The 25,099-nt window shown below is 39.9% G+C and overlaps 1 protein-coding gene across 5 annotated transcripts in view; it reads right to left on the bottom strand.

Moving 5' to 3' along the window:
- mgl (low-density lipoprotein receptor-related protein megalin) overlaps positions 1-25,099 on the bottom strand; it is a 258,781-nt gene that overhangs the window by 47,824 nt on the left and 185,858 nt on the right. For all 5 annotated transcript variants that reach the window (XM_075677360.1, XM_075677363.1, XM_075677361.1 and 2 more), the window contains 18 exons: positions 24,450-24,689; positions 23,962-24,096; positions 23,475-23,600; positions 21,616-21,747; positions 21,431-21,550; positions 20,667-20,789; positions 19,898-20,100; positions 19,347-19,531; positions 17,095-17,323; positions 14,993-15,170; positions 13,550-13,684; positions 13,013-13,197; positions 12,689-12,942; positions 11,264-11,438; positions 10,829-11,054; positions 10,285-10,506; positions 8,775-8,961; positions 3,028-3,331 (listed from right to left, as the gene is read on the bottom strand). In XM_075677360.1, the coding sequence (XP_075533475.1) occupies positions 3,028-3,331; positions 8,775-8,961; positions 10,285-10,506; positions 10,829-11,054; positions 11,264-11,438; positions 12,689-12,942; positions 13,013-13,197; positions 13,550-13,684; positions 14,993-15,170; positions 17,095-17,323; positions 19,347-19,531; positions 19,898-20,100; positions 20,667-20,789; positions 21,431-21,550; positions 21,616-21,747; positions 23,475-23,600; positions 23,962-24,096; positions 24,450-24,689 (3,359 nt within the window). The remainder of the gene's footprint in view (positions 1-3,027; positions 3,332-8,774; positions 8,962-10,284; positions 10,507-10,828; positions 11,055-11,263; positions 11,439-12,688; positions 12,943-13,012; positions 13,198-13,549; positions 13,685-14,992; positions 15,171-17,094; positions 17,324-19,346; positions 19,532-19,897; positions 20,101-20,666; positions 20,790-21,430; positions 21,551-21,615; positions 21,748-23,474; positions 23,601-23,961; positions 24,097-24,449; positions 24,690-25,099) is intronic.

Raw genomic sequence — 25,099 nt, 5'->3', positions numbered from 1 at the left:
CAACTCATCTAGCAGCAAAAAATGAGAGGTTTTACGACACAGCAGCTGTCTTGGCCATGTAATGTGCCAAGGCATTAAGAATGCAGAGTTGCTGACTGATTTGTTGGACAATCATTTTTTAGACCTGCTCAATTATTGCAACTTTACCATGGCATTGCCCCACCGAGTATAGAATCTATGCATACAGGTGACCAAACTTTCTCAGGCCATAGATGCGCTTTAGCCAATTTTTCAGACACGATCCACCGACAATAGCACAACTCTTAATGAAGTTCGTCATTCAGATTGTCACCTACTCCTTTGCGTTCATTGGTAATGTGATTTTTTGGCTTTTTAGAGCCATTTGGCTCATTTTTGTAAACTCAGGTGAAGCTTGTGTTAACTTAGAGCCAACCAGTCTCTCTTGGTCACTCGCTCACCATCTAAGCACTGAGGGCAGCCAAAGCAACAGTATGGTTGAAATAAATGCAGGTGTGAGAGAAGAGAAAGTGGTATATCCTACAATAAAGATTGACTGATATCCATTTCAAACCACAGTTTCTGGACATCACATTCAAACTTGACACACTAACAGAAGTGTGGTGAGAATGAACACAGCAAGTGTTACCATGCTGCAGTGTTACGGTAGTCATCATCAGTGATCAAACCATTTGGTATTATGACTACGAGCTCAACTAGTGGCCTTGCATGAGTACCTGCATGTCTGTGACCAGATGGCAATCACCACAGGCACCTACTCTATATTAAGCATGCCTCTGCATTTAGAAAGTAGAACAGAGGAAGCCCATCAGTACAGCTCTACAAAATTTATGCTCTTAATTACATTATACTATCTGACAGTAAGGCACAATCATTGTCACATGCTAGATCAGTATTTTATTGCACTGTTCTACAATGGTGCATGCAGCATACTAGACTGCCCACCATGTGAATGCAAAACATATGATTCATAGTTCGGAAGTGCAAGAGCAATAAAAAAAACAAACATTAACTAGTGTTTTCAGAGCACTTCTTAAAAAAGTTATTTTCTGGACTAACTGATTACTATCTGATTATTTAGAAATTTGTGCAGTCACTTCTAAGTCTGAAAAACTGGTGAGCAAGCATTATGGAAACTGCTACTGAATACAACTGTCACTTTAAGGGAAGACACTGCCCTTTGGAGATGAAAATTAGCCCAAATATCTATTTGCAATTCTTATCTCCAGGTTGGTGTACAGCATTTATTTTTGCTTGATTCGATCCTCATATAAACCTTGACAGATTTAGCCTTTGCCATAATCACAATGAACATGTCATGAAATGTTCTTTCTCATTTTCTCAAAACAGCACCACAATAATTACATTTTTGTCAGAAAGGTAGACATTTAGAGATGCAGTAGGTCTATAATATGAAGGAATATTATTAAACAATTTTCAAAAGACAGTAATTTGCCCTTGGTGTTACTATGGATTCTTAATTTAAAAAGTTTGACATGTTATAACTTTGGCTTAAATCAGTCTAAAGTATTCATTCTTGTAGCATTGCAAACTCTGATCATTCAATAAGCATCACTTTTGTATCTAAATCTTTATTGCACCATATATAGTTTAGTAAGTTATTTTTCCTGCAACCAAGTTATGCAAAATGTTTTTTTTTTTAATTTCTAAAAAGTTATTTAATTGGCAAGAAAAGAATGCATATCTTAAATTAGCACATTGAAATATATAAAGTCAGCGACATTAATCGAAACCCACCTAGAAATTAAAAAAAAAAACTTTTAAAGCACAGGGCGCCTGGTGAGAAAGTTGAAGAGTGACTAAATTATATACACTTATTTCCGCCAAAAAATTCTACAAAGTATGGCTGCAAAAATAACTATTGAAAGTAAATAAAGGTATATGGAAAATAAACATGGAAAATCAACTATTTCCCATGCTGAGAACATGCCTAAACATAAATAGGCTGTTTGCACTTAATGTGCACATCTACAGTAGCTATGCAAATTTCATCTCTGCAGAGGGACTGGAATACACAAGCAATGAAACTATGACTTACTTTATCTACATGGTGAAGTACAATAGGTAATTTCATAGTCAAGCTTTGTGCATGCGTTTTACTAAAATCTTTAACAATAGTTATCCAGAATTAGTATGTTGTATCAAAGTTTTCAATAAATATTCATGTTGAAATATCCGTGTTAAGAGCCCTTATAAACAATCAGTGCACAGCCAGGTGCACACTCACAAGCCTATCGAGAAACAACCTAGACTGCTACAATCCTGTAGTATGATGCCATCTGCTGACTGCAGGCTTATGCCTTTTGTAGCAATTTACTAGTCGAGGAGAGAGCAAGTTTTGACAACTGATTCACCCCAGACATGAAAGCAGCACAATCTTAAAGTTTTCGTAAAGGAACCAAGTTTTGGACGTGAGTCATCTCTCAGCCACATCACAGTGGCTCAAACAATCAAACAGTGATCATGAAAATCACCAATAGGCCTAGAAATTTCTGTTTAGAGCTTCTTCATGCCATTGACAACTGGCAGCAACACAAATTTTGTATCTGCATTGAAGTATCACAAAGGCAGTGCTTCCACAGTAAAGGAAGGACCTGAGCACACATGTGGAATCTCCACTGTGACCCAATGGTGACTGACAACACAATGAATGTGTTTAAAAACACCTCAGGAATAAAACTAAAGGTAATGGTTTCCCCAGCTTTGCACACAAAAATGACCTGCAAACAAAAATTTTAGATTCTTTTCATTTGATACTTTCTTTAACTGATCTAACAAGTTCCCACGCCATCCATATACAAAATATACGAGCAGTGTTCATAAATTTGTATGATCGGTGCCATAAATTTGACGCACACATACATGATAGGCATTAAAATGAGCGCACATCTGTATTTTTAGCAAAATATGAAAATTGTACATTATGTACCCTAGGACATCAAAACAATATAGGCTGTCTATTTTATTTCGATGCCCTAGGGTACAGAGAGTTCAATGTAAGGGCATTCTAAAGCTACAAGCACATACCTGAACGGCGTCTTCTCTGGAGTCAACCCAATAGACATCATGAGTAACAATATCAATTGTCAAATCCCTTGGATTGCTGATTCCAGTAACTACAATAGGTACACGGTTCGTTCCGTCCAGATAGGCTTTTTCAATCTTGGGGTACTGGCCATAATCAATCCAGTAAAGGAACCGCTTCACAGGATTTACTGCGATTTCTCGAGGAGAGTCGGTAGTAGTCTTGAGCAATATGACTCTATTTGAGCCATCTAACAAGCATACTTCAATGTATGTTTCATGAGGGAAGACATTGGTGAAGTAGATGCTTCCTAAAGGAGGGGAAAAAATATAATTACATGTGACAAATGTAAACAATGCCACTGCAGCACACGAGTGCGCCATCAATAAGGAATGAATGCAAAATATTAATGAAGAAAAGAGGAGGAAAAAAATGTCTAGTATGCAATCGCACACTGTGGGTGTCATACAATGTCTTCTTCCCAGGAAATGTTCACAAGGGCTAGTTCTTTCAAAACCAGCATCTATACTACATAGTGAAGAGCATCTGCATGCCATAGCATTATCTGCACAAGCAAAAATAAAATAATTATGTATTAGAGCATTAATTAATTAAAAATTCCTTAAAAGCCTCAGGTGAGGAAATGAGTAAGGGGGTCACACATAACGTGTGTGTAAAATATGCAATTGAATGCCTGATATACATTGATAAGTAACAACAACAAAATAAAAAATATGCAGGTATATATGTTTCTTTGCTCACATTTAACATATTTCTAGATAAAATACACACTATTAAATCATTTCCCTCCTTACAAACATGTGAAAGATAACAATTAGTCTGGAAAATTACAGTTTTATCTGCATTTAAATACACCATATATTTATACATTTAACCCACCCCTGGAATAAATTGCATCTTCTGCAAAAATCAGAAAACAAAAATATCCGTGCCAATAAACTCCACAGCTACACACAACAGCTTTCATAACTTTATTGCATAAAAAACCCCACAAGACCATTGACAGAAAGCAAATATTAAGAAACAATTTTGTGTTGCAACTGCATGTATAGTTATTAATATTCTGTCACACTACAAAAAAGTGCATAGCTCGACCCCAAAATAGTTTGCTGTGGGTACACAGGTTTTATGTAGTAAAGCTATACTTTGACATTGAGATACACTAATGAAGGGCTGTGGATTAGTGATCCTGACCACCACAAGTTCTCCAACACACAATGAAACTTTAGTACAGACATTTTTGCTTTCTTCTTACAGTAACATGGAGTTGCTATAGCTATGAAAATATATGAGCTTGTGCTCATAAATTGTGCTCAAGAGAACGTCATAGTAGCCAAGTGAATATAGAGGCTAAATTAACATGGAAATTTCTTTTTTGCCAGAACTGTAGCAGAGCAAAAGACCAGGCATGACAGAACCACCAGAAATGATGCACCATGTACCCAGCAACGTGCCTTATTAACATGTTAGAACCTATTCTGAGGACCTTTGTTATGTACTTCATTTTCTTATCCCAATATATAAAACATCAATGCAAATGTACACATTGTTTAGCTCAGCCAACATGACAGGAATGTGTTTTTGTAAAGAATGCATTTGTTTTCTGATCCTCTTGTTTTCTGGATATAAATGCTTGGTTTCTGCCATTTTTGATTAGAAATTAAATACAATTTCAACTGGAGTTCGTTTATACTCTCAAATAGAAAAAAAGTACATCCCTGAGCCTGAATCAAACAGGGAACTCTCTGTCTGGAGGTTATCGTCAAATGAATCAAATGAAAATTTCAATAGAAGTATCTATTGGTCGAATAGTTGGGAAAGCAGTGCTAGAAAACACAGCGACAGAGACACATGGTACATACGACAGGCACTGACTTACAACTAACTTAGCATACATAGTCCTTTTGTGTACTGTGTGTGTCTGTTCCTGTGTTTTTTAGCGCTGCTTTGCCAACTGTTCAACCATGAACCAAATGGCCCAAATCAAAGTTCTGCTGCATTCGTCTTATACGAAACACATAGGTCCAATAGGAAAACCTACAGGTCCTACAAATAATTTTGCTAGTCCTGTATCAGGGTAATACAATGTTCTATAAGACAAATAAAATACTTTATGGGTCCCAATTGAAGCAATAGAAGTAATGGTATAAACTTGCATTGGACAAATGAAATGCTTTATAGGTTCAATAGATGCAATAGAAGTAGTGATCATGGTATAAACTTGTATTAGTAGTATTGCTCAGCAAGAAACTGACAAAGCATGTGCAGCAAACAGAGAATGAAGGCACAGAAGGTGTTGCATTAATAAAGGAATTATGCGTTCCAAGCTGTATATTTGTTGTACTGAGGATATTAAGGTATTGTTTGTTGTTTGACTGTGTAATTTCGTAGACATAAGAGCTGGCTGCCACCCCGTCTGTAGGGGTAGTACAGATGGGGCTATATATATAGGCCACAATTCGTTTTATAAGTGCTGCCCTGTGTGTGAACTATTGGCAATGCAGCAGCAGCAGTAATGATGAGCAAAGTTATGGAGGGTTTGCCTATAAAGCTCCGCATAAAAATGAACAATTAATGCACCTTTGTAGACAGCAAAGCAATTTGGTACACAGTGCTCCTATTTACAAAAATACACTTGTAAGCTAATAGACCAATAGAGGCTATCAGATTTATCAGTGAATTAGGTCTATTTCACAATCCAATAGCCCAATAAAGGCTATCAGCTTTATTGGTGTATCAAGGTTATCATTTCATAATCCAATAAGATGAAACCTATAAAGATCAATAAAATATTTGTACCAAAGGTTTTCCTAGGGGAGCGGGGGCTACTAAAATGCGATGTTTAAGTATTATTCTGCAGAAAACAGAACTAAACCATAGTTAAGCCCCATAACAAGATGTTCCACAAAAGAAGAAAAACACTCTTGTTATACCCCCATGCTTAATGTACAAGAGAAAAAAAAGTAGTACTCATTCCCAATGCTTAAAGGTGCTTTGAAAATTATTTCTGAAAAGATGACCTCAACGCTTTAAAGGGACACTAAAGTGAAAAATGATTTCTTCTGCATCAGTAAATTACCGTTCCACAACACCAACAACACCACTCTTACAACGATAAGACGTTTGGCAAGCCAGAAAAAGCGCAAGAACGAAATACGGGTGGCGACGCTTACTTAAGTTCCCGCACCTGGGGGCTGTGACGTCTTGGATTTTGATGGCATCTTCTAGGGCCTACTAATTATATATAGCGGTACAGATTGACTACACTGTATTCTTAAGGAACCAAATAATAAACATGGCAAGTTTCGGGAACCTTTACTCAGCCAACGCGGCCCAAATGCGAAAACATACTTTGGAATCCCCGACGTCATGCTGACGTACCGGCGCTAGGGTTTCGGCGCGAAATTCAAATACTGATATTTGGACCTTCATTTTCTCATCTAATAATCAAACTATTTTTTTTAAATGACTGCCTGCAGGGTTCTCAAACAATGCTTCATTAGTCTAAACTGATTTATTGTTTCGCTTTAGTGTCTCTTTAAAGGGGCCTTGAACCACTTTTTATAAAAGTTGAGAAGTGCACTTGAAATTAAATGAGACTATTTCAGAAATGCTTTGCTGCAAAAAGTACTTCAATGTGTTCAACAGAAGCAGAGTTATTGTCAATGAAACGTTCCGTTCGCAATACTTCCGCTCCTTCTTCAATGATTTGCACTGCAAAGGCTAGGCGGACGGAGCAGGATGTGCCCACAATGCTCTGCCTACTGAAAGTCAATATGGTGCACAGTCCAAATTTGGTTTTGGATGTTCACGTAGACACCACCATTTCCAATTTTGGCACCTACAATGTGCCAAACGCAGTTGTTCTCAGCAAGCCGTAGTCCACTCGGTCAGTAGAATCATTGCAGCACCCTGCGGTGACCGCAGTATCTGTGCTACATAGAAGACTGGAGCTATATGCAACTGCAGCATTTTCTTTTAGCACGACAAGGCTAGAGTGCATGCTCATGCTAATATGCTCCTATCTCGCTGCCCTACATAGTGTGGACTGGTTTTGTCATGCACCAGCTTGATCGACCGATTTTGAAACGCTATCATTAGCTCATTACAAAGCAAAGTCTGCCGAGGAATCTAACCAGGAGCGGCCAGGAGTGAGTGCCCACTGGTAAGCATGCATGTGGCCTGACCTTTAAGTTTCGTGTGGTTATAGGCTAGTTGAGGGTTCAAAACTAGTCAAAATTATCAAGACTCGATGGCTACGACACCGATAAGCAGGGTGGCCAAAGTTTAATTGCTACGTGGGCGACCGTGGCCGAGCGTGAGCAGATAATAGTCGGCTTCTTCCAAAAGTACAAAATTATTATCAAAATTTGAAAGCGTATTTTCACTTACTTCAGCCTATTTATTAAACTGTGTCAATAAATATACACAGTAACAGTAAGATGAAGCACAGTGATCCAGACACCTTTCTTGATTGATGCCAACTATTCGCCAATAGCGGCCATGTATGGAAATCTGCTATATTACGAAATAAAGCATCCAGAAAAGAGTGAGGAACAGGCTTCTGTTGAAAAGAGTGTTTGAAAGAGAGGCGACTTCACACTCTGCTTGCGAGATCCATGCGCTGCGCACGACTATAAAATTTGGTTGAAATGGTTCATAGCAGTGTTTGCTATTCGCAGACTGTCTTTTCACCAAGCCCGAGGAGTGCGCATGACAGACCTCGATTCCAGACCAAAGCAGCTTACACAAGAACCAAAGCAACTGTTTTGAAGCTGTCACCAAGCATCAAGACAGAAGACAGTTTTTGTGGTTTCTTCCTTGTGACATCAATGTCAGGCATCTTGCATGTGCTCATATTTCTAAGAATTTCTGGTGGGCTTCTTTGCTATGCATGATGTAGAAGCAGTGCCATGCAGTGAGCATAAAGAATATATGATGACAGACATCTGCGTTGAGATACAGTGTGCTGAAAGTCGGCGCACTGTCATTATTTCTTCAAGCTCCATAATGTGGCACTTATTTAAACCTGAGGTTATTACGACATTTCGACATCATTTAAAGCAAAGCAGAAGAGATGTGGCTGAGTAATTTCAATGCTAGATTACTGACATGGGTGCCTTATGGAAGGTTAAAAGGCTACGAAGTTGACGTACAGATTAATTCATGGGGTTCGATATCCCAAAGCAACTTTGGGGCAATGAGACATGCCACAGTGCACGGCTCTGGATGAATTCGGACTGTCTGGGGTTCGTTAACACACACCTAAATCTAAGTACGCAGGCATTTTTGCATTTCACTCCCATCAAAATGCAGCTGCTGCAGCCAGGAATTCATGCCAGAACCTTACGCTCAGCATTACATTGCCATAGCCACTGAGCGGCAGATTAATGTTGATGTATAATGTGTCCTAGACTACACAAAAAAACCTTCTGTTCTGGTTGAAGCATTACCATTATGAAGAAAGGCACAAGTGCAATTTTTTACTCTCGTAAGTCATCTATTACTAGATAAAGATCTGATAGGAGCATGTGTGGTGTGTGTTTCTTTTTCTACGTCCTTTGTGTTTTCAGCACTCTAAGTTTTTATTATAATGCATTATGAACTAGCCCACCTATCCATCCTTTTGTAAAGATATGGCCCTGACTATACACCAGACACTCATGCTTCACTAGATGGAATGAACAAATAAAGTAGAGTAGATCATAAGGTGTGAAAGCAATGACACTTGCCTGCAACCCAGTCCACAGCAACACCACGTATACCGTTGCTGCCGATACCATCAGCAATCACATGTTTCAAATCTGTGCCATCAGGCTTAATTCGGTAAATACCATTGCGCTCGCCTTGGTTGAACTCAATCCAATAAATGTGATTCATTGCTACATGCACATCCAGATGCAGAATGTTGTGTCCTGAAAATACAAGAACATTTATCTGAACTGTTGCACTCAATTCATGAAGTACCACTTCCACGGCCAAGCTTACAGCAATGGCTCTGAAAACAAAAGTACCATAAATGGCACTATCTAAGTGGGCAACTTTCCATTATATATATGTGCTGCACTTCAACATCTTCACTATATACGATAATGTTAGAATAGTGGCTAATTTTCAGTTTACGGCGACATCATCATATAGAACCACTTTCATAGTCACTAGCACAGTTCATGGTAAGAAGAGCCAATTAATAATTTATCATAATATTAAGCTATGGAAAAATTAAAGCATTCATGTGTTATTTGTAATATTAAAGACATGGAACAATTTTTGTTTTCATTAGGCATGCCACTCAAAGAGCACTGTTTAGCTTTTTTTCCTGTACACTTGCAAGCAAAAGTTTGAAGACCACAGGAGGCATGCAAAATTATTTTTCTTCACAGACTAGGCATGCAGGCTGAAATCAAGAGGTACAGCCCACATACTGTGTTCAAGCAATGCAGTGCATTGCAATGATTCCATGTTGCATGGCTATGTTAGCAGAAATTCTAATTTCTTGCTGATGCTGTGGTATGGCATGGTATGAAAAACTTTATTCAGGTCTTTCAGGGCATGCTAGATTCCTAGCCCGAAGCGGGCTGCTCCCATGCCGGGACTGAAAGGCCTAGCCTCTCGGCAGCATCGTGGTTCCAATGGACTGCCCATGTCTGTTCTAGTTTGGGCCTATGGAGAGCCTCGTCCGAACGCTCTTTGGTGTTGTCCTTGTCGCTGTGTAACCAGAGCACAGCCAGAGCATATGTTCTAAGCCTGCTATGCTACCGCATCGAGGGCAAGTGTATAAAGCCAAGGCTTCGGGAAATATATTGCTTATTAATAGGGAATTGGGATCATTAGACTTTTTTTCACGAGTGCACATTTAGCTATATGACAACAAAACACTTTGCTACACCGCTGCTCTTAAAATTAATTTGATTAAATTATAGGATTTTCTGTGCCAAAACCATGATCTGATTATGAGGCATGCCGTAGTAGGGGACTCGGGAAATTTGGACCAGCTGGTGTTCTTTACCGTGCATCTAAATCAGAGTACACAGGTGTCTTCGCATTTCACCCCCATCGAAATGTGGCGCTGTGGCCGGGATTCGATGCCGCAACCTTGTGCTTAGCAAGCACCATAGCCACTAAGCAACCACAGCAGGTACACCGCTGCTCTGAGCCATATGGCTGTACATATATTTCGCTTACTCTTAAAGCTATCATAATAGCCAACAACCTAAGTACAAGCAACAAGTACTGACCTGAACCAGCAATCGGTTGCATAGCTTCTCCGTGATCTTCAAGACTGAACCCTCGAGCTTTGTCAAGCTCAGATACCACGAGGAACGACGAGTATGGCATGCAGGACGTGTCTCCATTGCCCTTGAAGCCTGTACTGCACATGCACTGTCTCTGGTTGTTGGAGACAGGAATGCACAGCTGCTCGCAACCACCGTTGTTGCTTCGACAAGGATGACTGTCACCTGAAAACAGTATGAAAGGTTATGAACTTAAGGAAACAAGTAATACAGTGAAGTGCTGCTTGAGTAAATGCTATTTGAACTAGTCATTTAGACAAACTAAAATACCCCGTGTAAAGTGTTCTGACACTTTTATAAATACCATTCCATGCTTGCTGGAACAATAATTGAGAGCTGTAGCAAATATTTGAAATTTAATGATTGCCCCCCAGTGAGGCAAATACGCATTACACATTTCCTAAAAACTTGTTTTCCAATTGTGTTAAGCAAAAAGCTGTGATTTCCACTCAAATGCCTTACTTTCTGTGGTATAAAATGAACTTACCTGGTTTCTTGCCGTACACCTTCAAGGTGACCAGACCAGGAGTGTTGTCCTCAAGAACAACTTGGTTTCCCCCATCAGGAAGGTCAACTCGCGCTATTTTTTCATGCACAGAGTCAAGGTAGTAAAGTTTGTTACTGAAGACAGTTAGCCCCTGAGGCTTGGCAAGGGCTGCCACACTGGAAATTAGGGTCTTGCGGCCATTTCCATCCAAATCCACACTTTCAATCTGAAAATGTATATTTATGTTAGTGAATGCATAACCTAAATGAACTTGTGAAGGGTTAATTTCACACTTAGGGCATACCTCTACATCATAGCTGCTATCCTCCTACCAAATGCGGCATAAATGAGAAAAGGGCATGCACATTTGAAAAGGCACATGGACTGACAAAAGGCTGGGCTACAGTAGAATAAGCTCGCTGATATAGCACTTACAATGCCTTCAAAGCTCTGGCTCCAGTAGACACGCTTTCCTGTTAGGTCAATGGTTAGTGCCTCAAGACGTCGCAGGTTTTCTTTGACTAGAATAATTGGATTCTTGCCATCCATTGACACTCGGGCCAGCTTCCTTGGAACACCAATGCCGCCATCATCAAGCCAGAAAAGTTTTCTGGAAGCAAGAAAGGTAGAAATTTAGCCCATGCACAAACAGAAAAAAGCTAAATTAGTAATACAGACACGTTAAGTGATTGAAGTAAGCTGAAAGAGCATAACCAAAGAAGGACAAAGAAGCAAACATGTACTATAGGAGAAGCACTGACAGCCAAACGCATTTTACTGAGATAATGCCAGCTGAAGGATGTATACAGAAGTATGAAAAAATATGAGTTAAACACTTCTAAAAATGCTATTCCTTTATCTCACAGGACAAGAGTTGGTGCATTCAGACATTTATTGCCGGTTTTCCTTTTATGGAATGCTTCTATAATTTACCTTTTCATTTTACTGTTCTTCAAGTATCTAGTACCACCGACCTTTAAAGTGCAGATGCACTTTTTGTAATGAGCAGATAAATTACTGTCATGCCCATTCCTCACATTATTGCTGCATTGATGTGCTTGATTATTAAAAGACTCATCAATATTACCTATAGATACTACTTTTCCACAGCTTAGCAATATACTGCATTTCATACTTAACATTGGACATGGAATTTGTAAACACATTTTGCGTTTGGTGGTGCACTTTGGTTGATCACATTTTTCTATATGATTGCATGCACTTCGCAAATGGGCTAAAAAAGCAAATAGGGGACATTGGAAATAGTGGAAGTTGGCTGTTCCACATTATTAGGTTGCCCTACACAAGATTGCCGACCTCCCGCTCACGGTATCATTGAAATGAAGGTAGGTTTGCAAACAGCGAGGATGTAGTAACGAAGAGATGCTCATGCACTTCTACTTTATTTTCCCTTCTAGGGCAACGTCTGCCATCATGTGTGGGTCAAATGAGATGTGTCAGAAAATGCACTTGCAGACATTCATATTGACATTGTGTCTGCCAGCAAATTTCTTTAGGTTATGCAACAACCTGTCTGCAAGAAAATGCGACTGACTGCCGATGCTTCAGGACCACTAATTCAAACATACGAAAAGGTGCTTAAGTTTGTGTTTGTGTTGCCAATTTCTTTTAGTTTACGTCTGTTTGTACAAATGGTCATGCATTTCTTTTTTATGTTTAATCACACCAGCTCTCGTTGCACTGTTGCACTGTTGTCCAGCACATTCCAATTCTCCAGTATTCATGTTGTGCATCCTTCTTTGTCACCATGCCAACTTAACCAGCTCACAATATTATTGTCCAAGTTTGTGCAATACTGTGATGCAGTGTTTTCAGTCGCAATACAAGACAAAAACTCACCCTTGCTCAGGATCAAGTACTATGGCCTTTGGCTTTCCAATTCCTTTTTCAGAACCATCATTTGTTAACAAAACCCTTCGGTACTGTTTTTCTCCATCCACTTTCACAATTTCTATGTTTGAAGCCTTCCTGTTTCCAATGTACAAGTTCCTTCCAACCCAGTCAAATGCAATTGCATACGGTGCACCAATAATTCCATCCATCAGGAATTTGGTTACATTTCCACCCTTGAGGCTCACAGTATAGATTGTGCCCTGTGATGGAAAAGAAATAGAGAATGTCAAGACTAACTTCTTCAGCAATGAATATTGAATGCTAACATACATTCTCCTTGTCTTCGTCAGCCAGCTGAATCCAGTAGATACTGCCCTCTTGCTTGTCATAGTCAAAGTCATAGCCATTCTCAATGCCAATTATTGGAACAATTTGACCAGATGACTTGTCATCAGGTGTCAAGCTGATGTCAATCAGCTGGTTGGCCTTCATGAGCATCAGGAATGGAGTGTCAACTGTAAGAAAAAAGCTTTGTGAATGACTCCTTGTAAGCAATTTAAAAGTAATTCTATCAGTGGATCTCAGAAGCAAAGCACATCCTTAATTAGAAAAATGGCATAAGCAACCACACGTAGTTCCTATGCGCTGGACTTCTATGTTACTATTAGTTTGTAGCAAAAGCTAATGTTAGTGAACCATTACACCTGCAAAGTGGCTACTACCTCAAAAACCACTAAAAACAAAGCCTTAACATCTTAAAACGTTACTCATGTGGTTCTTGTCTGCCTAGTAAACCATCCTGGTGCTAGGTTATTGCATGGACCAGCAACTCCACTAATGCAGGCATCATTCAAAGAAAAAACTTGCCTGGTACACATGAGCCACTGGCTGAAGCCCGGTCTTGTGTGTAGCCAGGTGGGCAACGACATGAGTACTGGCTAGGCCTTGATGGTGACAGTAAGCACAGGTGGGAACAAGGTGCACTTGCACATGGGTTGCTAGCTGTAGGGAAGAAGTGTAAAAACAATATGCTTATAAAAATAATTACAGAAAAGCCAAGCTCACAACATTTGTTATAAAAACAACAGAGCAAGAAGAGCGATTTTACAGGAATAGATGTTAGGCAACAAATGTAATGTTATGGACACAGATCGAAATGGCAGCTAAAAACTTATTCAACAAGGCAGAGTGAAATATCGTCACATTTTTAAATATGCAAAGGTAGTGTATATTCACTGTTTCATTTTCATTTTCCACAGTTTCAGTATTTCCAGGAAATGTAAACATTTGCCATTATAAGCCTAATCAGGAGCACTGCCAGGCAAAAGCCTCTCCCAGGAATTTTCAGTTACCCCTGCTCTGCATCGTATGAACCCTTCTCACGCATGCCAATTTCATGTGGGAGACTTGAGATAATGCTCTGCCTCACTATATAGACTGCACCTACAGTTGAGTAGTGTTTGTAGTGCATTGTAGTTTATTGTAGTGTTCGTATGCTGTAATAAAAAAGAAAACTTGACACCATGTGTGTCCATTACGTACTGTCATAATAGTTCCCAAGCCCTTGCAGCTAAAACCCTCCTGAACAATTTTTTGCCAACCAGGTAATTTAGTACCAATTCCTCCTGGTGTAGAGTGGCAGTTGTGTAGTGGTGAATGCACTAAAACACTTACTATTCAAATTGTGTACTCAATACTCAATTTAGAATTGAATCATTTTATATTGGTTTGTAGACATGAGAACATTGCCCAGTCTCTACTTGAGGCAGATGGAGGAACATGATGCAAGGTGAAGCTGCAAGTACCAGTTCATTTATTGCAGAAAACTTGTGCCCCTCAACATAAAGCAAACACCTCAGGAAAGCGTAACTAGCTTGTTCGGTGGATATCAAACAAAAGATGCAGCTTGCAATCAGCCTCTACTTATAGTGCAATAGTGAGCCTTATAGATCAGCTTAAGGCGATTGCGATAATTCTAGAATTCGCTATCTGCATCGTGCACTGTCTCATGGAGAGGCCTGCCTTTCTAGGAATGCCCAGAACAATCGTGACACAAAAGTGGTCGATGCATCAAGTTTGTCTAAATCTCAAACAAATAAAAATGTGATAACACTGATAGCACAAAGAAAAAATGCGTAGAAAAACACATACACATGTATGTAAATACACACACGGCAAAACACACGTGGTATCAAGTTTTCTTTCCATTACAACATACAAACAACACTAGACAATATTCAGACCTCACTGCTAGGTATAAAACTGTCCCATGAAACGTGGCATACGAGAGTGACATAAAAAGCTACTCACAAGGTGGTTGCAGGACTGGATGGTTCACATGAATGCCTAGGGGCTGGCTAACCAGATGAGATACAACAGTTTGGTTGGTGCCTCTGAACTTCTGGCAGGATAATACTCTGTTAAGCTGACGATCTGTCCAGTACAGTGTGTCCTCGAAGATGGTGAGGGAGTGTGGGTGCAATAGATACTGAAAAAATAGATACGCACAACAGACACATTTGGAATGTACACTGCATTTGCACACTTCATCCATGATTGTACCTGCATTCTACATCTGTAAATTTAAATTGGTATATCAGGCTTATATTCCTTAAAATATTCCTTTTCCCTCTCATCAATGTTCAAATGTTCCAAAATAATCAGCAGATTGAAATAGCCTACTGTCATGCCCTCCCTTGAAAAAAAAACAAGCTCCCATCACACATAGCACAAAGAAAACAAGGCAAAGGGGATGGAGACCTAAGTGATCAAAAGACTCCATGCTGCGACTTCCCTTATTTGCATATCACTGATAGTACAAATAACCAGTACATGAAGTCTAGCTGAAATGCAGACATAGTACCTTCAGTGAACAGAACACCCATAATACAGTATCCCACTTAGCCAGTATGTGGCCACACTCATTTTCCACAATTTGATTCTTTCTTAGAACTAATGTTTGCTACAGTGTACCCTTGCTGCTGCAGATACGCATCCTTGCTTCCACTGCCACACACTATTTGCTTGCACATATCTTTGTCCAATGCCCACTTGGCATTTACAATGTGCTTCATTATATTCACTGTTATGTGCTCCTTTACCTGCCTTGATCAATAATCCTTACCAAGCATGCATATGCTGCTACCAGAGCCCACTTGCTTGAGCACCTATAATACAGTCATGAGACCTCCTTGTTGAGCAAGTTGGTATCGATTAATTATAACTATTTTAAGGGGCCAAAAAAAAAAAGAAAAAAAAAACCACACATACAGCACACAAGAGAAGACAAAAAGAAAAAAGAGATGCACTGCCCCATTGTCTTCTTGTGTGCTGTGTGTTGTTTTTTGGCACCCTAAATAGTTATAATAAAGTCACAGGTTCAGGGTAAAATATGGCTAAATGGAAGTATTGTTGGTTATTTAATAGGCAACACCCTAGCTGACTATTGAGGCATTGTAATGTGGACACAAATTACTATGAAACTCGCCATACAAATATGTGTGGGCGCAATACGTACTGAGAAATGGAGGCAAACAACAAGCCCTACACATGAAAGTGTTATTTATGCACTAAGCAGTACGTAAGGGAATTGACAGCTGCTGCTTATAAATTTTTGTCTGGCAACTTGCTGTCTATACTATGCTCAAATTCCAATAAGTTCTGGTACATTCTCTCCCTTAAATCAGTGACCAGCTTCATGTTGTTAGCCAAGAAGATAACCCAGTAAGTTTAAAGAATTGTGACAATGGACAATGGAGGGACAATTACAGTACTTATCAAGTGCATTTACCACAGCCTGATGACCACCAATATAGAACCCTTATCAAACATCTTCCCTGCAATTCCAAGTACACATATTAGTGAGATGTGTCATAATCATGCACTGTTAGCTTGTGCATTTCATTGTGTGATGCCACCTTGTCATTTGCAATCTGCTTCTTTATTCACTCCAGCTGTAGTGATAAGCAGTGAAGTCACTCAATTACAATCTCTGTTACTGGCCAAATATCATATCTGATTTACCACTAGATTCTAGGGCCATTCCTGATGACTGGAAGAAATTAAGGTAGAAAAGTTATCATCTTTAAATCAGTTAATTCCATGTTAATCATGAGCTATCAACCAATATCTTTGACTAGCATTCAATCTATATTTCTTCCAGGCTGATCAATCTTTTGTTTTGTTTTTTAGGAAAACACACTACCATCTGCATTTACTCATTCAATTCACATATGACGCTGCTTTTTATTGATGGAATATTTTGGCAAATGGAGAAGAGAGGTTAGTGCAGAGCCGCTGTTGTTTATCATGGGAGTTTAGGCACTTGGAAGTAAGCCTAACTACTACTGTTTAGTGAGTGGAGTAAGCTCAACCAAACTCATACACACTCTATGGCCTTCAGCAATACTCACATGGTTATGTGCCAACACTTGTTGGCGCCCTGAGCCATCATAATTGCAGAAGTCAATGTAGTCCAGCTTGCTATCAGCAAAGTAAATGCGCTTGTTTGGTAAATCAAGGGTCAGACCATTGGGCCAGTATATTTTTGTGTGCACAATTGTTTTGCGCATGGTACCATCAAGGCCAACACTCTCAACACGCGGGTTTTCACCCCAGTCAGTCCAGAACATGAGACGAACCCTGAAAGTTGGATACAGGCAAAAACAATCAGTAACACAGAAAATAGTGAATGAACTACGTAATCAGGTAGTGCCAGTGCGTTTCAAGCATATACCAAACTATCTATAAACGTGTTGCCAACACGTTTTACCTCCTTAGAAAGGATCATTTTCTTCTGCTTGCACTGTCCCAGGGATTATGTGCTGCCATCTACCAAAGGTCCGACTAAACACCGAGACAATGCTAGACTCGTCCATGTTGTTGCTAGAAACTGCAAAGTACCACTGAGGAGCTCAGCTTGTCTTTGGCCATTTTTACCCAAAACCCATGGACGGAACCCGTCCAACGCATGGAAGGGGCCAAAGAGCAATAGCTGCACGAGGGACAATGATTTTTTTAATTAAGGAAGCACAGGTTTTAATGTGAACAGTAGTTATGAGTTAGGGAATAGGCAGAATATGTCTGTTTGGTCTGTTCCCAAGAATTTCAAACAATCCTTATAAAACACACACAAAAAAATGCGTGGTGGTGTTGAGAACTGAACAAACACTTATGGGGGTTTAAGCCAAATTCTCTAACCACTACTCAACATGCACTTTTGACTGTGATAAACTGTTATAAGCTAGGAAGGAAGTGGGCTAGATATGTCCATTCATGGCTAAGGCAGTATCCCCGGGCTGCATAGAATGATGTGCAGTAAGAAGGAAAGTGCTTCAGTACAGTGAATGTGAGACCAGGGACAAGTACATAAAAAAAAAAAAGGCTTCACCCCAGCTATTACTATTAAATCAGTGTAGTATGCCACCACAATAAAGAGGTGCTTGCCCTCAGTATTAAGTTTGAGGCTGTATGCAATGTGTGACATTGCTTGTTGCTCTGGAACAGGACAGGATTGCTTTCTACAGTACATTCTTCTCATGATCATGTGAAAGTTTCTAAACACATTGACGAGTTGAAAGCTAATAATTGCTGTTTGCATTGACTGAGTTAAAGAAATTGGCATCACTGCAGTCTGCCAGTTTTGTGGGTGGGATTCACATGGATCAACATATACCCTGCTTTGAAAATGAAAAAAAAAAAAATTTTGATGACGTGTTTCAAGCTCAGGTTCTGGATGTCAGAACACCAATGTGTCAAGCACTAGGTTGCGCCACGTAGTAACTCCCACAACAGGTGCTTTTATAGTGAGGCTGATGGAACTGCATCATCAAATCAAGAAATTTCATAGGGTATCAATTCAAACATTTTCCTAGATGAGAACAAAAAAGGGGAGAAGACCACAGTGAAAAAAATCCTAAAGAAAAAAAAAATGCAGTGTTCATGCAAGTTCAACACGCACGTCAAAAAGTAAAGAATCTCTCTAGGAAAGAGAATTTCTGGTGTGACATGCTGCCATGGTCTGAACAGTAGTGCAGGCACACTAGAGAGCAGCTAGATGACACTCATGAAGAGAATCGGCTAAGGCACCAGGACCACAGACATATTACCAGAAGGATTGTGGTAAGGGTGCCAGGGCACACAAGTTGTGGTGGCACATGCCAGAAGACATGTAGTACCAGTTAAAGGAGAACTTCAAAGAATGTCTGCAAGACACCATAAACAAGTGGCACAGGCAGGTTGAGAGTGCAATTCAGTGCACTCCTATTGAAATTTCCTCGTGCAACAGTTATGTTTACCAAGAATTTCACAAATGACTTCAAACATCATTGTGACATGCACAGTTGACTGTTTCCACAATAAAATGGTGATGGTATGGTAGCCGCATGGAAAACTACTGCACTGCAAGTTTGAGCAAGAATACACCCCCATTTAAGGTATATACCACATACAGTGCATTGCAGTGTAGCAGGGTTCTTGCTCTGCCTCACAGTAATGGCTATAATTATATCTGTAGTAGCCATGGGCCACTGTGGTTGACAACAATAAGCAGGAATATATTCATGTGCAAATTGCTATCATTTGTCTGCCTCCTCTCTAGCTTCCATCAAGAGGCCTTCGAGGCCTTTTTAACCTTTGTTAAAAAAATGACACTAAATGTGTATACCCTTCTCTTGGGTCCAGAGACAAGCCTCTTGGTTGACTAATATTTTCCTTCAGCAGAACAATATGGTTCTTTCCATCCAGTGTTGACACTTCAATTGTCTTGAGCCGAGAATCAACCCAGTACAGATTGCGTGCCACCCAATCAACAGCCAAGCCTTCCACCAGATCAAGGCCACTAGAAATTACCTAGAAAAAACAATGAAACAGTACCTAAGATGATATGTAACAGTTAACATTTCTCAATAAAATCTATCAAAACATTTTTCAAACAATGCAAGGCTTGGATTTAGTGAAATATTCATGAGAATGACAATTTGAATACGTAGTAGGATGATCGTTTTGACACATCCAGTGCTCAACTTAGGAGCAGTCATCAATGAACAGATATATGACTGGTCTGTTTGTTACACCATAAGTGTAACAAACAGTTCATTGCCATAACATTATTTCTATGCCACATTCACAATTTATTAATTCAGGTTAATGCAAATAAGTAGAACATTTGGTTTTAAGGTGACGAAAAATGCATTAAGGCTTGGAGAGATCACTGACCACTTGTGGTTCTCCACCTTTAGTCAGCCGGAAAACTTTCTTGACACTCATATCTGACCAATAAATGGTGTTGGTGGCCATGTCCGAAGCAGTTGCTACAACGTTTTCCACTTTTACAGGCACACGCTCCAGAAAGCTTGTGTCCAGGTTCGCAACCAGGATTGAACGTCGGTTTGATATCACCAGGAAGGCATCAGACCTGTCTTTAGGAGGGTGGGGGGGGAACGACACGAAAGATTGGGTGCTTACATTTATCTTCAGCGGCAGTTGTGATAGGTATTGTGATCACCAAACAATAGAAACTTCAAAGTGCATTAAACCACTTATATTAACAATTATGCATGAGCTGTACATATATATAAATTATTTCTGACCAAATCTACTTTATTATTTTAATATGCCAGATATTTAGTTGCTGTACAAGTCAACTTCCCTTCGAGATGAGCAGCCAGACCACTGCAGTAGATAAAAGTTCCTATGATATCTAAAGAGAAGACATAACAACTGCTGGTACTTCATCATGCACCACTGAATAATAACACTGACTCTCTTCAATGCAAACTAAGCAGAAATTTGAGTAATCCAAACTGTTTGTATACTCTTCATTTAGCTCCAATAGATGCAGAGCCCCTGTGAAGCTGAATTTGCAATAAGACAGGCAGAATTACAAAGTATGTTGATGTTCAACTCTGAAGAAGTCAACCAAATTTTTCTAACAATATGTCAGTGACTTCCAGCCAAAAGAAATTGTAATTCTCCAAACACTTACTGGTTGCTTTACATTTGTGTTTGAGCTCAAGAGAGTAGCCAGGCTCGCATGAGCATGTGTATGATCCCTTGCTGTTGATGCAGTGCTGGCTGCAAGTTCCAGCAATCAGGCATTCATTGAGGTCTATTGAGAGAAAAAAAGAGAAGGTACATTTCACCGTTAGGATCATCCCCTTGCATAAATAAGCTGGAGCTAAGGAGAAAGAAACTTAGCATCACTGCACTGTTATCGGTGGCGAGGCAACAGTACAAAGTATAAAATGTGTGTGCTTGTTTAATGACACAGTGCTCTAAGCCGTTTCTAAGTCTAGTGAAAGAAATGTTCATGAAGCATGCAGCCAAGGTACAAATGTGAAGGCTTTGAGAGGAACAAAGGCACTAAGCTTAATATTGGAAGCAGTGAAACGCTACAAAATATAAAAACATGCTGCATTACATCAGATATGCTTCATGTAAATATGAACTGGTGCCATAGCCACTATGCCATTACAGTAAGCGGGAATGCTTTATACAAGACAAAACTTATGTTCATAGTGGTGTAACCTGCTTATATAAATGCAGAAGAAAACTGCCTTTTTACTAACCAGCAAAAGGTACTAGTAAAAAATCCCTTAGCTTCACTACATTTGAGTAAAAGGCAAAGGCAAGCAGCATTTTCCAAATGGGCTGTGATAGGAGTACCTCATGACACTCCTGGCCACAGAGCCACAGAGTTCCTGGCCATAGAGCTAAAATTCCAAGTAGTGTAATGCTGCAAGTCCTCACCAACACACGTTGTTGTGTCATTCAGCACTTCTCCCTTTGGACAGGTACAGAGGGGGCCCATGGGTGTTACATGACATCCATGTGTGCACCCAGCCTTGTTGGCCTTGCATGGTGTGGATGCTGCAATAGGCAAGGTGTGTTTTCTTCTCCAGTCTCTAGGTAAAATCTGGAATAATTGAACTTACCACAACCAGGGCCTTCATCAGCTCCATTTGGACAATCAGGCTTTCCATCACATACCACAGATATATTCACACAACGATTAGTAACTCCTGGGCAAAGCCACTGGCCATGCTCACATTGGAACTTTGGTGCAACTGAAAATAGAAGGCATCAAATTTTGACTTCTGTACAGTTAGCTTCATCTTTCAATACCCACTATGAAAAAAATTTTACATCAGTAGACCTTCTCAAAGTAACCGAATAAGGCTTTTCACAACACGAAAGTATCTTTCACAGAAGTAACTGTGCAACAACAATTTGAATTTAGAAGGAAGCGGTGCTGCATTATGTCATAATATGGCATAAAACCAATCTGAAACATTCAATGTAAATTTTTAATGTATGTACGCTGTAGCGGCTACACTGGTTACTAACTGATAGGGTAAAGTAAAAAAAAGGATGCATATTTTAAGAGTGCAACAAGAGATGGAACACAACAAGCCACAGGAAAGCGCTTAGTGCACATGAGCATGTCTTATCTTTTCCAATCTACCCTCAGCCTTCAGTCATGCCAACTGAATGCACGCTTGGATTGTGTGGGTTTTCCTAGTATTAAACTGCCTTCACATATGAATGGGGTTAGGGCTGCAGTAGTGGTTGGCTCCAAAATCAAATGTAGCACAACACTACTAATAATACTGCAGTAATGGATGGCAATGCAGAAGGGCAGCGGATTGGGTGAGTTGGTGCTCCATGGTAACAATAAAATTCAAACAGCGCTAGACGACAGGACCAGAAAGAGGAGGAGGCAAGTTGTAAGTTGTAAGTTTGCAAGTTGTAAGTTTGTCAGTTGTAAGTTCAGCGCCGTGTTTGTCTCCTCCTCTTTCTCGTCCTGTCGTCTAGCGCTGTTTAAATTTTATTGTTACCATGGATGGCAATATCTGGTGGTGTTTTAAAGACTGAGGAACTGCCATTATTCTCTGCAATAAAAAAGAAGAAAAAAAACTTTTCAGAATCTCCAAGTCAGCTTCTTGCATAGTGGAAGTTCCATCAATAGTCATAATGGCGAGGAAATGAGGCTAACATCTTGTGCAACGTTGGTTGCTTTCAACACAAGGCTGATGCATGGGTGGTCCCCACATGTATCTGCCATGCACTGATTTGCCACCAATGCACTTAACTATTTTCACCTGAACAGTGCTGACAATTAAGACAAAGTGTTAGGAGACACCACGTCAAGTTTTTTTTCTTTGAGAGCTGCTTGTACCACCGCGGTGAAAGAGCTTTCACTTTGCAGGGAAGAATTTTGAGGCAAAGGGCTTACTTTCTGTAAGCACCACCTTATTCATCATGAGGGCAATTTTTAGGCCTATAGGGAACACATATCTGCAGCAGCATGTATGTCCCGATGATTAAGTAGATGCCTAAATGTGTGGACAGCTGTTGACAACACATACCAGAACAATGTCCCAGCCCCACTTAAAGACATTGATATGAGGCAACCAGTCAACGACACTTGTGACTTTTTAGCCAACCAGACACAAACCCCTGTATTCAGAAATGCAACTTAAGTTGAAGCTCATGCTTGACTTGATTTAAATGACACCTGGCGTTAACATGCCCAAGGACACTCACTACGTATCCTTTGGCACGTTCACGATAAGCGTCATTTAGATCAAGTCAAGCATGGGCTTCAACTTAAGTTGTATTTTTGAATACGAGGGTAAGACACCCCTACATTCGAAGTCTACTGAAAGAAAACTAGTACAGTGAAAGCATGAAAATCACATACTGTAATTGATTAAACATTACACAAGAGCTGAATCTAAACCAGAGTACAAAATTAACTTCATGCTATAATAAAACAAAAGGAATTTCTCACCACAAGCATGTCTGCTATCCTCATCTGAATTATCTCCACAGTCATCACTTCCATCACATATCCAGGACTTGAAGATGCACTTGGAATTGTTGCACTTGAAATGGTTCTGTGGACATTCAACTTGGCCTGACAAAGTCAATACAAAGAACACAACAAAGTTGAAAAAAAAAGTACATCACTTATTATTTTACTGTAATTTTTTCATTGATACCATACGCTGAAGTGGTGAACAATGTGTGCCAATACTATGCTCAATATATATGAGTTAGGTGCAATAACACTTCGAACTTCAGTCATTCTTATACATAGCTGTTCCCCTGCTTCCTTTATTTTTCCTTTCTATATAGTGCCTTCAAACCATGAATTTGTACATTTAAGGACACATTTCTGAATTTCAGCCCACTTTCATTAATCACATTCAGTTTTAGATGAGCGTTTACCCCGGTTATTAGTTCTAATTGACTACATCATAAAAGTAAAAGCTCACCGCAAGAAGAAGGCTCGTCACTGCCATCTTCGCAGTCAGCATTGCCATCACAATACCACAGCTTAGGAATGCACACCCTCGACTTTTTGCACTGGAAGGACTTTTCAAGGTCACACTGGTCAGGTGCCAATGACGCTGCAAAAATGAAAACCATTTGTTAACATTCACTACGTAAACTATAAAGTTCGCTGACGACAAGAACACTCCCCTGTACGTTGAAATAATTAATGAAACTGACTGTAAAAATAAAAATTGTACAGCACTAATTGTGCAGGAGCGGATGTCCATAGGATATTGCATTCACTGGGTGCTTAGTTGCCACAGTATCCTTTTCATTTGAAAAAAAAAAAAAATTAACTAAGTGTGAAGTCTCGTGTTTACGGCACTTCGAAAAAAAAAAAGAAAAACTTGTGAGCAAATTGAGAAAGAAAACTAGTGATAGACCTGCTTCTTCGCATAATACACATGCATTAGTGAAGAATACTTACGACATCCTTGTTCGTCAGAGCCATCTTGGCAGTCACTGACTCCATCACATCGATAGCTTTCATGAATACACTGTTTTTTGTTGGAGCACTGAAACTGCGAAGAGCTGCAGACCGCTGGAGGGCAGTTGTTCTCATCAGCTTGGTCAAAGCAATCATTGTCTCCATCACAAACCCAGCTGCGTGGGATACAATGACCTGATCCAGGGCAAGTGAACTGGTAGTATGCGCATGTTTTTTCCTCTGAAAGTGCAGCGAGATAAGATGCAACATGAGCCAAGTGCAACTTTTGTTACTGGGTGTCTACCGACTGGGAAAACCGGGAAGTCTCAGGGATTCTGAGTAGTCTGGAAATACTCAGGAAAATTTGTGCTTCTATCAGGGAAAATTAGCTGTAATTTTAGTGAAAGGGAACGAAAGTCGCAGTAATGCTGGCTCGAGTAACAGATGAATCGTAATGAATTGTCTTTGATGCTGTGTCGTCTGGAGGAGTTGCCAGTGTACAGTTAACGATCAGCTTTCCGCACGCCCGATGGCTTCGCGGCACTACCACGTAACCCCTATATAGGGTCAATGTATAAGATTGCCTGAAATTTTGGACGTAAGAGACCTTCGCCGTCCGATGTTCCGGACTATTTGCTGTGACCGTAGGT

Source organism: Dermacentor variabilis, unplaced genomic scaffold (assembly GCF_050947875.1).
Source record: "Dermacentor variabilis isolate Ectoservices unplaced genomic scaffold, ASM5094787v1 scaffold_12, whole genome shotgun sequence".
In the NCBI taxonomy this organism is placed as follows: Eukaryota; Metazoa; Arthropoda; class Arachnida; order Ixodida; family Ixodidae; genus Dermacentor; species Dermacentor variabilis.
This window is presented reverse-complemented; position numbering and strand designations above follow the sequence as displayed.